Source organism: Podarcis pityusensis, assembly GCF_964106645.2.
Source record: "Podarcis pityusensis genome assembly, chromosome: 7".
Taxonomy (NCBI): domain Eukaryota; kingdom Metazoa; phylum Chordata; class Lepidosauria; order Squamata; family Lacertidae; genus Podarcis; species Podarcis pityusensis.
The window spans coordinates 15,774,877-15,788,060 of record NC_138031.1 but is presented as its reverse complement, the minus strand read 5'-3'; the positions used below and the strand labels follow the sequence as shown (position 1 = coordinate 15,788,060).

The following is a 13,184-nucleotide window of genomic DNA, read 5'->3' as shown; positions in this document are numbered from 1 at the left end:
GAAAGGTGTGTGCCAGAATTCATGTATTTTTAATGTTGTTTTTTTTGGGGGGGGGGAGGATTGTTAACAGGAGCACACCTACCCGTGCCACCAAAATTCTCCATAGTCTTTAAATGTATTTAAATGCCCTTTGAAACGGGCTTCTTACTGTCATTGTGTTACTGCCTCCCATGGAAAATACTATTTTGTTTGTTGTTGTTTAGTTGTGTCCAACTCTTCGTGACCCCATGGACCAGAGCACGCCAGGCACTCCTGTCTTCCACTGCCTCCCGCAGTTTGGTCAAACTCAAGTTGGTAGCTTCAAGAACACTGTCCAACAATCTCGTTCTCTGTCTTCCCCTTCTCCTTGTGCCCTCCATCTTTCCCAACCTCAGGGTCTTTTCCAGGGAGTCTTCTCTTCTCATGAGGTGGCCAAAGTATTGGAGCCTCAGCTTCAGGATCTGTCCTTCCAGTGAGCACTCAGGGCTGATTTCCTTCAGAATGGAGAGGTTTGATCTTCTTGCAGTCCATGGGACTCTCAAGAGTCTCCTCCAGCACCATAATTCGAAAGCATCAATGCTTTGGCGATCAGCCTTCTTTATGGTCCAGCTCTCATTTCCATACATCACACGCTGGCAAAGCTGGACCAAAACATTTTGCTGCCTGACATAAATTCAAGGTATAAAATACCCAAGACTGATCAATTTATTTTGGCACCTGAGGTGGGAATCCCAGAAGCACTTCTTGCGCTCCCTAGAAATAAAAAGAATACAAGAAAAATGTTGCACGACACCCCTCCCCCCCCAAAAAAATCTTTGAGCAGTGCAATATTCTGGGGGTTGGTTGCAGGCGATTACTCAGGGTTCGTGCTCCCTTTAGAATGAGGCACAGCAAAAACTGTGGTGTTTTTAGGATAGATGGTTTATATACAACCTGAGCCTACAGTGGAGGGGCTCATAGCATCAACACCCCAAGAGGGTCTTGCGTCACCCATAGTCACAGCTTGGAAGTGAGCAGAAATCAGGCCTAGCCAGGGCCGGATTTAGGTTTGACGAGGCTCTAAGCTACTGAAGGTAATGGGGCCCTTTCTATGTCCAGCTGTCCTTTGTCAACAACCAATTGTCACTTTTTTGTGTGTTGAATATATGCTGTATGGTAATTTATGGAAGTAATAGGTCTCTAAAGCCTTTTGCACATGCAGAATGTAGGCACCCTATATATAGAAATGAGCAAACCAGTAATATTTTAGGGAGCAGGCTAGCAGGCGGGGCCCATTATTTACATCATAGGAGCCTACACAACACAAAACACTGTTGCTGTATGTAGGTTTTATTTTTTTTATTTTTTATCTTATATTTTGGAAATGTACATCCAGGTGTTTTTTCCCCTTTCATTTTTTCCCCGGCCCCCAATAGAGCGGGGTCCTAAGCTATAGCTTGTTTAGCTTATATGTAAATCCGGCAGCGGGCCGCATAGCTCTGGCTCACAGGCTTCTGCTTGCTTCTTCCCCCAGCATCTAGCTCTCACACACGCAACTCACCTGTGGCCTTTTTCTTTTCTAATGCCCCGCCCATCTGGCACAGAGCCACTTCCTTTGTTACCTTAATGCCCCATATTTAGAGGGCCATTATCAAGAAGATTGCCTGGCTGTTCCATCACTTTCAATCCTTACTTAGATGCCTACAATCACTGGATCCAGGAATGAGAAGGGTCTTGGCATGCAGCCTACCCTACTGCCACTTCAATACAATAGCAAATGAAACAGTGGACTCAATAGCATCATAGAATCGTAGAGTCAGAAGGGGCTCCAACAGTCATCCAGCCCAACCTCCTGCAATGGAGAAAATAGAATTATAGCAGGCTTCCTCAACCTCGGCCCTCCATATGTTTTGAGACTACAATTCCAATCATCCCTGACCACTGGTTCTGCTAGCTAGGGATCATGGGAGTTGTAGGCCAAAAACATCTGGAGGGCCGAGGTTGAGGAAGCCTGAATTATAGCATCAGAGGCTAAGGCCTAGGGCTGGCTCTGGTCAAGTCTTGGGTGAATCAGTCTCTCTCTCTCTCCTGTTTTACAACAATCATGGGAAGATTAGAAAGGTACAGTTCTTTGCACATTGAAACATGCTGCATCGGTGGATTGCAAGAATCAGGCAGGACAGAGTTGAAATCTGACACAAGGTGGCAGTCACACACTTTCCTATTTTCCTCCTCTCTCTCTCTTTTAAAGGCACAAAAGGCAGAGGGAGCCAGAGACTTTCCTCTTTGAAATCTGGCCCTCCTCCCTCACTTCAGTTCCTTGAAGTACCTTTCAGAATCCCAGCCACTCTATTGGAAACTGGGCATCAAGCAGCAACCATGCATGAACCCGATTATTTCTCTCTCTCTCTCTCTCTCTCTCTCTCTCTCTCTCTCTTCATCCTTATGAACACTTCAGGAATCTGCGGCTAAACCTGCTCACTTCCTTCCCTCTCCCCTCCCTTTCTTTAGCTGCATGCAACAATTTCAGGCATTTGAAGCGAATGTTCCTTGTGACAGTTGCAGAGAGGAAAATAAATGGTCCAGAGTCCTTCTGCATCAGAGGGAGGGCTGGGGCAGAAAAACCCAGGCATGCCTTCTTTTAATTTCCACACACAGTACTGCAGAAGAGGGCATGGAATGCAGCGCTTTTTATTCTATTTTTAGAATGGAGATAAGGGGGTCTGTTTTGGATTATGCCTCTCAGGGCCGGATTAATTCACGCAAGGTATTAGTTAACAATAGGCAGACGGTCTCATGTTCCATCCCCAACATCTCCATTTAGGGCCAGGAATATTCCCAATCTGTTCAAAACCTTGGAGAGCTGTTGCCAGTCAGTGTAGACAATACTGAGGTCCTGGATGGACCAAGGATGCAACATGCAGTGCCTTGATTTTTCAACATCAACTTCGTTGGACTGGTCATGTTGTGCGGATGCCTGATCATCATCTTCCAAAGCAACTACTCTATTCCAAACTTAAAAATGGAAGGCGTTATGATGGTGGTCAACAAGAGAGGTTTAAAGACTCTCTCAAGGCAAATCTAAAAAAATGTAGTATAAACACTGCCTGCGAGCACTCCAGTTGGAGAACAGCCTTTACCAAAGGTGTCATGGGCTTTGAAGATGCTCAAACTCAGGACGAAAGGGAGAAATGTGCTAAGAGGAAGGCACGCTTGGCAGGCCCTCACCATGATCAACTTCTGCCCAGAAACCAATGTCCCCACTGTGGAAGGACGTGTGGATCCAGAATTGGCCTCCACAGTCACTTACGGACTCACTGTTAAAACCGTGTTTATGGAAGACAATCTTACTCGGCTACGAGTGATCGCCAAAGAAGAAGAATGCAAGTCTGCATCAACACATTGGAGCCTCTGTTTGGTCCATAGAAGTGCAGTGGCAAAGATTGTCCTTGAACAAACACCTCCTTGTGGGAACAGCCACCCATCCACCCATCCACCCAACCAAAGCACTCATAAGCATGTCCGAAAGTCTTGTGGTATCCAATGCTGGATCATGTATGGCTGGGAGATGGGTGCATAGGTTGCTCTTGGAGGTGTGGCCCTCCAGGCATGCAGTTGGACACCAAATGTACAGTTGTCAAAAAGAAAGGTTGTACAGTTGGAGCACTAATAATGTGAAGATGGAAAAACTAAGTGGGAAACTAGACATATTAGGCTTATTAACTGTGTTAAGATCCCTTAAATCAGATGTTTTCAACCTTTTTGAGTCCATGGCTCCCTTGACCAACTACATTCTTTGAGCCAGTGTGGTGTAGTGGTTCAGAGCGGTGTACCTGTAAATCTGGTGAACCGGGTTCGATTCCCCACTCCTCCACATGCAGCTGCTGGGTGACCTTGGGCTAGTCACACTTCTCTGAAGTCTCTCAGCCCCACTCACCTTACAGGGTGTTTGTTGTGGGGGAGGAAGGGAAAGGAGATTGTTAGCTGCTTTGAGACTCCTTAGGGTAGTGATAAAGCAGGATATCAAATCCAAACTCTTCTTCTTTCTATGGCACCCCTGTGGCGCTCAGGAGCCCAGTTCTGTCACCCCTTGCCCTCAGAGCTGGCTGCCTCTTGCCCTTTTTCAAACATTCTCCCTTGTGGAGTGCTCCTTCTGCCTTCTCTCCTCCCCCTCCTCCTTGGGAGTCCTCCAGGCAGCCGCTGCTGCTGCCCTTGGTCTCTGAGGTGCCCACCCCTGCCCCAAAGAGAGATGACTCCTCACACTGTCCATTCCCAACAGCAAGGGCTGGAGGAATGGCTGGCTAACTGGGCTCCCTCTCCTACTTGCTTCCTTACTCTGAGGCCACCTCAGCTCCTGGCAACCAAGACCCCTGGCCAGCCCCGGAGGCACCATTCACCTGGGGAGCCTGTAGTCAGGGCTGCTGCAACAAACATCTGTGCAAGACTTTTGTAGGCAGAGATGCGAGAGGGCAGAAAAGGAGGGAGGGAAGGAAAGAGGGACAGAGGCCATTGTTGCCCGCGGCACCCCTGACCATCATTCAAGGCACCCCAGGCTGCCACGGCAGACTGGTTGAAAACCACTGCCTTAATTGACAGGCAATTTCAGGGACAGTGTGTGCACAGATTGCACATGGATGGAATGCATGCAGTTTCTACACTTAAAACAAGATGCTCGTATTAAAGCACCTTCTTCTATTTTGGCCAGAACCTCCTCTTCTTTGGACAGGTGACATTACTGAACCAAGGCAGGTTCATAAACAAATCGCAGAATTACTTCTATGGTGAAATGGCCTCTTATGTGTAAGCTGTGCTCCCCCCCCCCCCCCAGCCAGAGCAACAACTTAATGGTGAGTTCCGGCACCTTTTTTCTTTTTAAAGAAAGCACTGGGTGTAAAGCAAAGCAATTTTGTGTTCATTGGCTTTTGTGTGCCTTTATGCAGAGAATTTGTGCCTTTATGACAGAATTTGTGCAGTTGGGAAATCTGCTTTTAACCCCCTCCCCTTTCCATGAAACCTTCAGCAGATCTTCTCAGTCCTCATTCCCAGCCCCTAACCAAGCCTAAAAAACACATAAATACAGTGGTACCTTGGGTTACATATGCTTCAGGTTACAGACTCCGCTCACCCAGAAATAGTACCTCAGGTTAAGAACTTTGCTTCAGGATGAGAACAGAAATCACGTGGTGGTGGTGCGGTGGCAGCAGGAGGCCCCATTAGCTAAGGTGGTGCTTCAGGTTAAGAACAGTTTAAGGTTAAGAACGGACCTCCAGAACAAATTAAGTACTTAACCCGAGGTACCACTGTAGATCAATACTTTGCTAATATGCAGCTCTCTCTCTTCCCTCCCCTGATGTTAAAATGTAAATTGTAAACTGCTTAGCAGGGGTGAGGATCAGGTGGATGAAACTTTGTTCCCAGCCATGAGCAACCAATAAATGAAGAATTCTGCTTGCTGAAGAGTCCTGTGCAACTGGAAAGCTTGCATGCTTCCATTCCAATAGCAATGGATTTTTTTTAAAAAATGTTTGTTTGGGCATCACTTAGGGCAGATGTATGCTACACATTTATGAAGTGCTTTTTTTTCTTTTTAAAAAAATGTTTAGAGGTACTCTCATTTTCCTACTCGTATTAAAATACTGCCCTTCAACGAGGCCAAACTTAGATTCACGAAATGTTTAGGGGTATGTGTACCCCTGCGTCCCCCCAGGGGGAAAAAGCACTGCATTTATGAGTGTTTATAACAATTTCACTGTGACAGCCCCCCCATGAGAATTCCAATTAAGGGAGGATACAGAGAAATACGCCTGCACTTAGGTAAGGTTAATCCTGCAATCCTATACATTTCTATTCAGAAGTAAATGCTGGAGTACTTGTACTTCGAAGTTGGGCTGCAGTGCAGCAGCTTAAACCAGTTTTAAAACCCGTAGTGTTTAAAGATGCCTTGATTTCCTCCCCCTCCTGGGACGGGGGTGGGGGGTGGGAGGCAGCTGTCCATGTGCCAAACGAATGTTGTGGGAACCGTGCCTTTGAAAGACCACTCCCCTCTCCTCCCAAGATGGATTTGTAAGCCCATTTCCCATACTTGGAGAAACCCACTCGCTTGAACCAAAAGGCTCACATTTCTCCCTCGTTCCCATTGTACACCTGGTAACACCCCCCACCCTCCCGCGGGACTGCCCTTCCTCAACTCAGGAGCGGAGTGGAGAAGGTAAGGGACTGGGGTGAGGGCTTGCAGGAAGGAGAGAAGGAATGGGTGGCGGGGATTATTCTTGCGTCTTGGAATCGCTGTGTATCTCTCCCCCACCAACCCACCTCGCTGCTCCCCCCCCCCTTTTCTCCTCTTTCCCCTCATTTCCACCTTCCAGTCTTTCACCGGCTGCCTTCTTCCTCTCCCATTGCTGCTGATCAAACAGAAGAAAAGGGCAACTGACGGGAGAGAAACAAACTTTTCCTAAGAGTTTGCTGCTTGGTTTTGAGCTTTGGCGCGCGCTGCTGCTGCTGCAAAGACTGGTTTTCTCGCAGGGAATTGCACCCACTTTGCAATGCACTAAAGCAAAATTGTTCCTGGCTGCAAAGGTTTGTTTGATTTCCAACCCATCCGGCTTTGACCATTTAAAAAATGAAATAAAATAGTAATTGGGTGTGTCTTTAAAAAACCAAACCCTTAACAGAGGATGGGGTGGGTGGAAAGAAAGGCGAAACATTCTAAATAACTAATTCCCCCTCCCTTTCCTATTCTTCATACCTTCGTTTCATCAGTGAACAAAGACATATCTGTGCGCCCTGTAATGATGGGGTATAGAAATAATTTTCCCAGCGAGATGTAGATAAGAAAGGGAAGGGGATTTGGAGTGAGCGGGTGCGCGCGTTCGTTTAAAGGGAAAGCGAGAAATGTCTCCATCTGTAGGTTTTGGAGACGTGGCTGTGTATTTGGGTGGGTGGGTGTGCTGTGCGCTTTCTGTGGAGCGCGGTTGCCTCATCGGAACAGACAAGAAATGCGCAAAAGCGCGCCTTGCCAGATAAATGGATAGCTTTCCTTCCTTGCAAGCAGCAGCCCTCTCTCGGCGCCTGGGGCTCTGCTATTCTGCCGGCGATGATGGTGGAGGAGAGCTTGCCAGGCCCGCTGACTGTGTGAAACGGATCCTGTCCCAATATAATCCCTCGAGGCTAAATCTGAGCCGCGGCGGGGTGGGGGAAACCCTCAGGACGCTCCCCCGGCCGTCAGTGAAGCCATATCGAAGGCGAGAGTGCCAGTGCGCTTGAGATGCGCAAGGCTTCAGTTTGAACCCGGGCTGAACCTGCACGTCTTTTCCCCATCCCCCTCACTCCTCAATGGCAGGGCACACCCCTGTTATGTAGGTGCAGTGATAAGAAAGTACAGAGTGCCTCTGAACATGTGCAGAGAGCCTTCCCTCAGCACTATGCAAGGATTTGTTGTTGGGATTCAAGCCATTTATTTATTTTGAGACTAGAGAAAGGCAATAAAATAAGTAACTTGCGGGAATGTTTTAGCTACTTTTTGAGAAAGGTCAATACTGTACAACGCCTCTGCTCACCCGTCCCCATGATTGCCTTGCGTTTTCACCGGTGATTATCCGAACCTGTCACAGGTGTAGCAAATAGCACCTTGCAGCTCCCTTGTTTTGTTTTGTGACTATGCAGGAATGTTAATTCACGAATGAATGCAGAGAGGGGCCTTTGTGAAATGAAATGGACATTCCAGCCACCCTAGGTTTTTATATTTGTATTCTGCAACATGTGGTAAATGCAAGAAACACATTGAGTATCATGCGTGGAAATGTTTTTGGGTTTTTTTTTTGGGGGGGGGGGAGATTTGCCTTGCAGTCTGTTAATGCTGTTAACTTGAGGTAGAAAGTGGAAGAGAGAGTTTTCCGAGCACATTCTTTCCTTTGGAAGCTATGTGTTCACATGACAGATGTGGGAAGTGCCAAAAACTGATTGAGGGAACTTCCTGACGGCCTGTTTATTGTACATTTATCACGGTTAGTTTGCAGGGAGATTAGATGACAGCTGTCTAAGGAGCATTCCTTTTGAATTGTTTGTGGGGATGCTGACTATTTAATAATATCCTGCCAGGGTCTCCTGTCATTCCCTTCCAGTTCTGGCACGTGGCCTGCCGCACACTTTAACATGACAAAGGCCAATATTTCTAAACTTAAAAGTGTGCAAGCTTACCTGTTGAATGTACTCAACCTGCATTTCTCTCTTTTGATTCAGAGTTGCAGGTAATATGATGAGTGGTATCCTAAAGGTAAAGGGACCCCTGACCATTAGGTCCAGTCGTGACCGACTCTGGGGTTGCGGCGCTCATCTCACTTTATTGGCCGAGGGAGCCGGCGTACAGCTTCCGGCTCATGTGGCCAGCATGACTAAGCCGCTTCTGGCAAACCAGAGCACACCTTCCCACCGGAGCGGTACCTATTTATCTACTTGCACTTTGACATGCTTTTGAACTGCTAGGTTGGCAGGAGCAGGGACCGAACAATGGGAGCTCACCCCGTCACTGGGATTCGAACCGCCAACCTTCTGATCGGCAAGTCCTAGGCTCTGTGGTTTAACCCACAGCGCCACCTGCATCCCTACTGTATCCTACTGGTGATCTAATAGTGAGTGCAGAACTTTTAATGCCATTAGAGCAGGGGTCAGCAAACTTTTTCAGCAGGGGGCCAGTCCACTGTCCCTCAGACCTTAGGGGGGGCGGACTATATTTTGAGAAAAATAATAATGAACGAATTCCTATGCCCCATAAATAACCCAGTGATGCATTTTAAATAAAAGGGCACATTCTACTCATGTAAAAACATGCTGATTCCTGTACTGTCTGTGGGCCAGATTTAGAAGGCGATTGGGCCGGCTCCAGCTCCTGGACCTTAGTTTGCCTACCCGTGGAGTGAGTAAACAAACAAACAAACAAACAAACAAACAAACAAACAAACAAACAAACAGATTGTGTGCTGCACTTGTAGAAAGGGCTCACGTCCATAGGTTCTGCATTCCCCTCAGGTTGCCCACAGCTGGCCTGCCCCCAATAGCATACCATATATGCATTGCTCAAGAATTCTCCTGTGTGGCCACTGTGTGATGAACACAACCGCTCAGCAGATGCACAGAGAAAAGTCTTGCCCCTCCTGTTCTGATCACTGCTGCCAGCCTTCCCGTTGCGGTGCATTGCTGGCGCCTGTCTTCGTTGGCTTCCGAGAACCTTCACAGCAGCTGAAACAGCAGGGCTGCATTTCACCTGTCCTATATGAGTTTTCAACATGTGTGGAATAGCTTTAAAAAAAAAGGGGGGGGATGATACTGCTCAGATTGTTGCAGTAGCTTTCCTGTGCCTGAACAACAGGCACAAGTGTTACTATATTATTGATATAGTATTTTGTATCCAGTGCCTTTGGTGGGCAAGGACACCATACAATCAGACATGGGCAAACTTGGTCCCCCAGCTGTTTTTGGGACTACAATTCCCATAATCCCTGACCACTGGTCCTGTTAGCTAGGGATGATGGTCCCAATACAGCTGGAGTCCCAATTTGTAGTCCCAATACAGCTGGAGGGCCAAGTTTGGCCATGCCTGCCATACATCAGTTGTCAGGTTTTAAGGATGCAATTGGAGCCTCGGCTTCAGGATCTGTCCTTCCAGTGAGCACTCAGGGCTGATTTCCTTCAGAATGGATAGGCTTGATCTTCTTGCAGTCCATGGGACTCTCCAGAGTCTCCTCCAGCACCAGAATTCAAAAGCAATCCAGTGGCACCTTCCCATGTTGTATAAAGAAAACACAAGCACACCTGTCTTTCTGGCCTCCATTGTCCCAGGTGCAATGAGTTGGGATTTTCAGGTTAAAATCCTGAAAACCTTACCAAGCAATGTGCTCAACTTTCCTGCTATGTGTGTATGTATAACCCTCATAGTTTGAATTAAGTAGCTGGGATTAAAAATATATATAGTGAATTCTGGAGTTTAAAATCTTCAACTTGAATGTCACTTTAACTTGAAATAACACAGATGGTGCAGAAAGCTTTATTCCTCCCTTAGTCTGGTCATGCTGTCTTATCCCAGAGACAATATCTTTGGATTCTACATTGGTTTTAACATCACGTTTGTGAAAGCTTCCTTGGTAAACCATTCAAGTTACAACAAGAGACTGTTGGGCCCAAGGAGTAAATCTCAAACATTTTTGACCTGACCTTTTTCCCCCCTTGACGGTTCTATTCCAAACCTTTCTGCTATTCTGCCCCCTAGCATATTCGTATCCCTAATACCTGGAGAAATGATGTTTATCCTGGCAGCTGAAGGTCTAGTAGTGAATTAATTTGACATCCGTATCCCCTTCACTAGGGATGTGGGTGGAGCTGTGGTCTAAACCACTGAGCCTTGAGCTTGCCAATCAGAAGGTCAGCGGTTTGAATCCCTGCAACAGAGTGAGCTCCCGTTGCTCAGTCCCTGCTCCTGCCAACCTAGCAGCTCAAAAGTGCATCAAAGTGCAAGTAGATAAATAGGTACCACTCCGGTGGGAAGGTAAATGGCGTTTCCGTGCGCTGCTCTGGTTTGCCAGAAGCAGCTCATCCGTGACTGGACCTTTATCTTTACCTTTATCCCCTTCACTATGGGATGGAATCCTAGGCTCAGCTCCTGTCATCTTATGGTGTGGCAACATCAGCTCAGTTTTGCCACTGAGCTTCACAGCTACGGCAGGATCTGAACCCAGGCCTCCCAGGTCCTAGCCCAGGCATGGAGAACTGGGTCCAGACAGGGGGCCAAATCATTATCTTTCCCCCACCTCCACTCTGCAGGCAAAGATTGACAGGTGGGTGGGACAGCTCACCTGCCGGATGTCACAGCATGCAAAGACACAACTCACAGAGCTGCAACAATCAGCTGATTGTCTGGGTTTGCAAAGCCCAGTGCCAAGGACTTAGCAGGTGTCCATTTATTTAGCTGCCCCACAGCTGATGTCACATGTACTGTCAGATGTAGGGCAAATGGGTTGGCTTGGCTGAAATGGCCCCATGGTCTGAATGAGGAGGCCTGTTGGCCACGATTAGGTCTGCAGGCGAGAGGCTGATCACTGCTACCCCAATTCAACCACGCCACCACATGTGTTGATGTTGTCCCCCTTGTCAGCTCCAAGTGACTTAAGAGCTTATTAGCATTCTGTGGATGGGGATGAGTAAGCAGAGGCAGACCTTCTTTGCTTTCTGTTTTTTTAAAAACTATGGTTTGCCGATGCAGGCGGCACTGTGGGTTAAACCACTGAGCCTAGGACTTGCCGATCAGAAGGTCGGCGGTTCGAATCCCCACAACGGGGTGAGCTCCCATTGCTCGGTCCCAGCTCCTGCCAACCTAGCAGTTCGAAAGCATTTCAAAATGCAAGTAGATAAATAGGTACCGCTCCAGCGGGAAGGTAAACGGCGTTTCCGTGTGCTGCTCTGGTTCACCAGAAGCGGCTTAGTCATGCTGGCCACATGACCCGCAAGCTGTACACCAGCTCCCTCGGCCAATAAAGCAAGATGAGTGCCGCAACCCCAGAGTCGGTCACGACTGGACCTAATGGTCAGGGGTTCCTTTACCTTTACCTTTATGGTTTGCTCTGCCCTATGGGCTGCATCCCGTGGTAGCTCTGCTAAGACTTAGGTCTATTAATTCCAATGGGTCTAACTTAAGGTTACCAGATTTTTTTCAATGAATCTGGGGAAACTTTCCAACTTCAGTTGGAATGGATGGATTTTGTCAGGGGACTGATTTGTAAATCCGGAGACTGTCCCCGGGAAACGGGGATGTCTGGTAACCTTAGTCTACCTCTGGGTAGATCTTAGTTGGATTGGAGCACTTTGTTCTTAAACTGTTTGTCTTCAGCTTCTCCCATTCTAAGGCTGAGCTATCGCTAAGGTGATAAATCACTTTGGAGAACCATGTCAGATTTCTGGTGGGAAATCCCCTGCTGATATGGTCCTCCATACCAAAAAGAAGAAGGAGAGAAATATCCATGCATGAAGAAAAGTAGTATTTCAGGGAGAAGCATTCTAGAGAAGTCTAGAATATGTGCAGGGAGGTTTAATGTGTGCCATGCACTCAACCACAAAAAGCAAAAGAACCCAACCCATTTGTTGTCTAAAGTGATTCAGCCCAGACACAGGCTGACAGCCTCACTGAGAACTAGGCTAATGAGACTTTCTGCATGACGAGACACCAAGCATGCCCTAACAATATTTGAGCTTCTAGCAAGCAAAAAATAAAAAAAATTAAAAATCGCAAATATGTGACGTCCCCTCCACCTATAGAGCACAGGGCATATTTTGGCTGCAGGGGATGACTTTGTTCCTTGTTTCCCTATTATTTATTTATTTTACAGTTTTAAAATAGTCGTTCTGACTAGATGAGGGCTGCAGGAGAAAAAAAGTGGGGTGGGCGTGCACAGTCTCTTCCAAGGAATTAAAGAATAAAACTGAGCTATAGGGTTCATTGGATAATGTAGCATTGCAACAAGAAGCAAGTCTTGCTGTTTGTGAATGACACCATAAATTTAAAGCACGAGGCTTCCTCCGAAGAAACCTGGAAACTGTAATTTATTAAGGGAATTGCAGCTCTGTGAGGGGTACACTACAATTCCCAGGATTCTTGTGGGGTGGGTAAGCCATGTCCTTAAATGTGCTTTAAATATGGTGTGGATGTGACAATATATATATTTTATAGCATTTGCATTTCCCTTTCCCCCTCAGCTAACAGGAAAATAACCTTGACGAGAATCTTGCTTGCCACAACTGAAATCCCAAAGGGTGACCGCAACATCTGTTGATTAAATACTTCTGTGCGATTACAGGTTTGTTGATGTTACATACATCCGATGGCAAAGGAGAAGACCCACCGCTGGTTCAAGATGTTGAGCTGGTTCCTCTTTGTCTTCATAGCCATCACAACTCAATTAATGACGCACGTCCAGGGTCAAGGTAAACTTATCTCTAAGAAACCATTATATTTCACTAGGGCTCTCTGATGTGCAGAAAAGGGGCTCCTGTGTACAATTCACGCTCTCTCATTAAGCAGTGCATATGGAAACATTTAGATCATGGAAAGACAACCTGGTGCTGGCAGATGTGAACTCCAACACCCATCATCCCCTGTCACAATGGCTAACGCAGTAGCCAGGGATGATGGGTTTTGTAGTCCCACAATTTTGCAAGGACACCATGTTGGCTGCCCCTGATTT

General features: G+C 47.0%; 1 protein-coding gene across 4 annotated transcripts in view; it reads left to right on the top strand.

The window, feature by feature from the left end:
- Positions 1–5,893: 5,893 nt before the first annotated feature.
- The window catches only part of COL14A1 (collagen type XIV alpha 1 chain), a 131,034-nt gene continuing 123,743 nt past the window's right edge, over positions 5,894–13,184 (top strand). Inside the window, exons 1-2 of one of the 4 annotated variants that reach the window (XM_081012466.1) lie at positions 5,894–6,166; positions 12,798–12,924. In XM_081012466.1, the coding sequence (XP_080868592.1) occupies positions 12,822–12,924 (103 nt within the window). In that variant the 5' untranslated portion in view covers positions 5,894–6,166; positions 12,798–12,821. The remainder of the gene's footprint in view (positions 6,167–12,797; positions 12,925–13,184) is intronic. The other 3 variants (XM_081012464.1, XM_081012465.1, XM_081012467.1) reach the window with 3 other exon arrangements.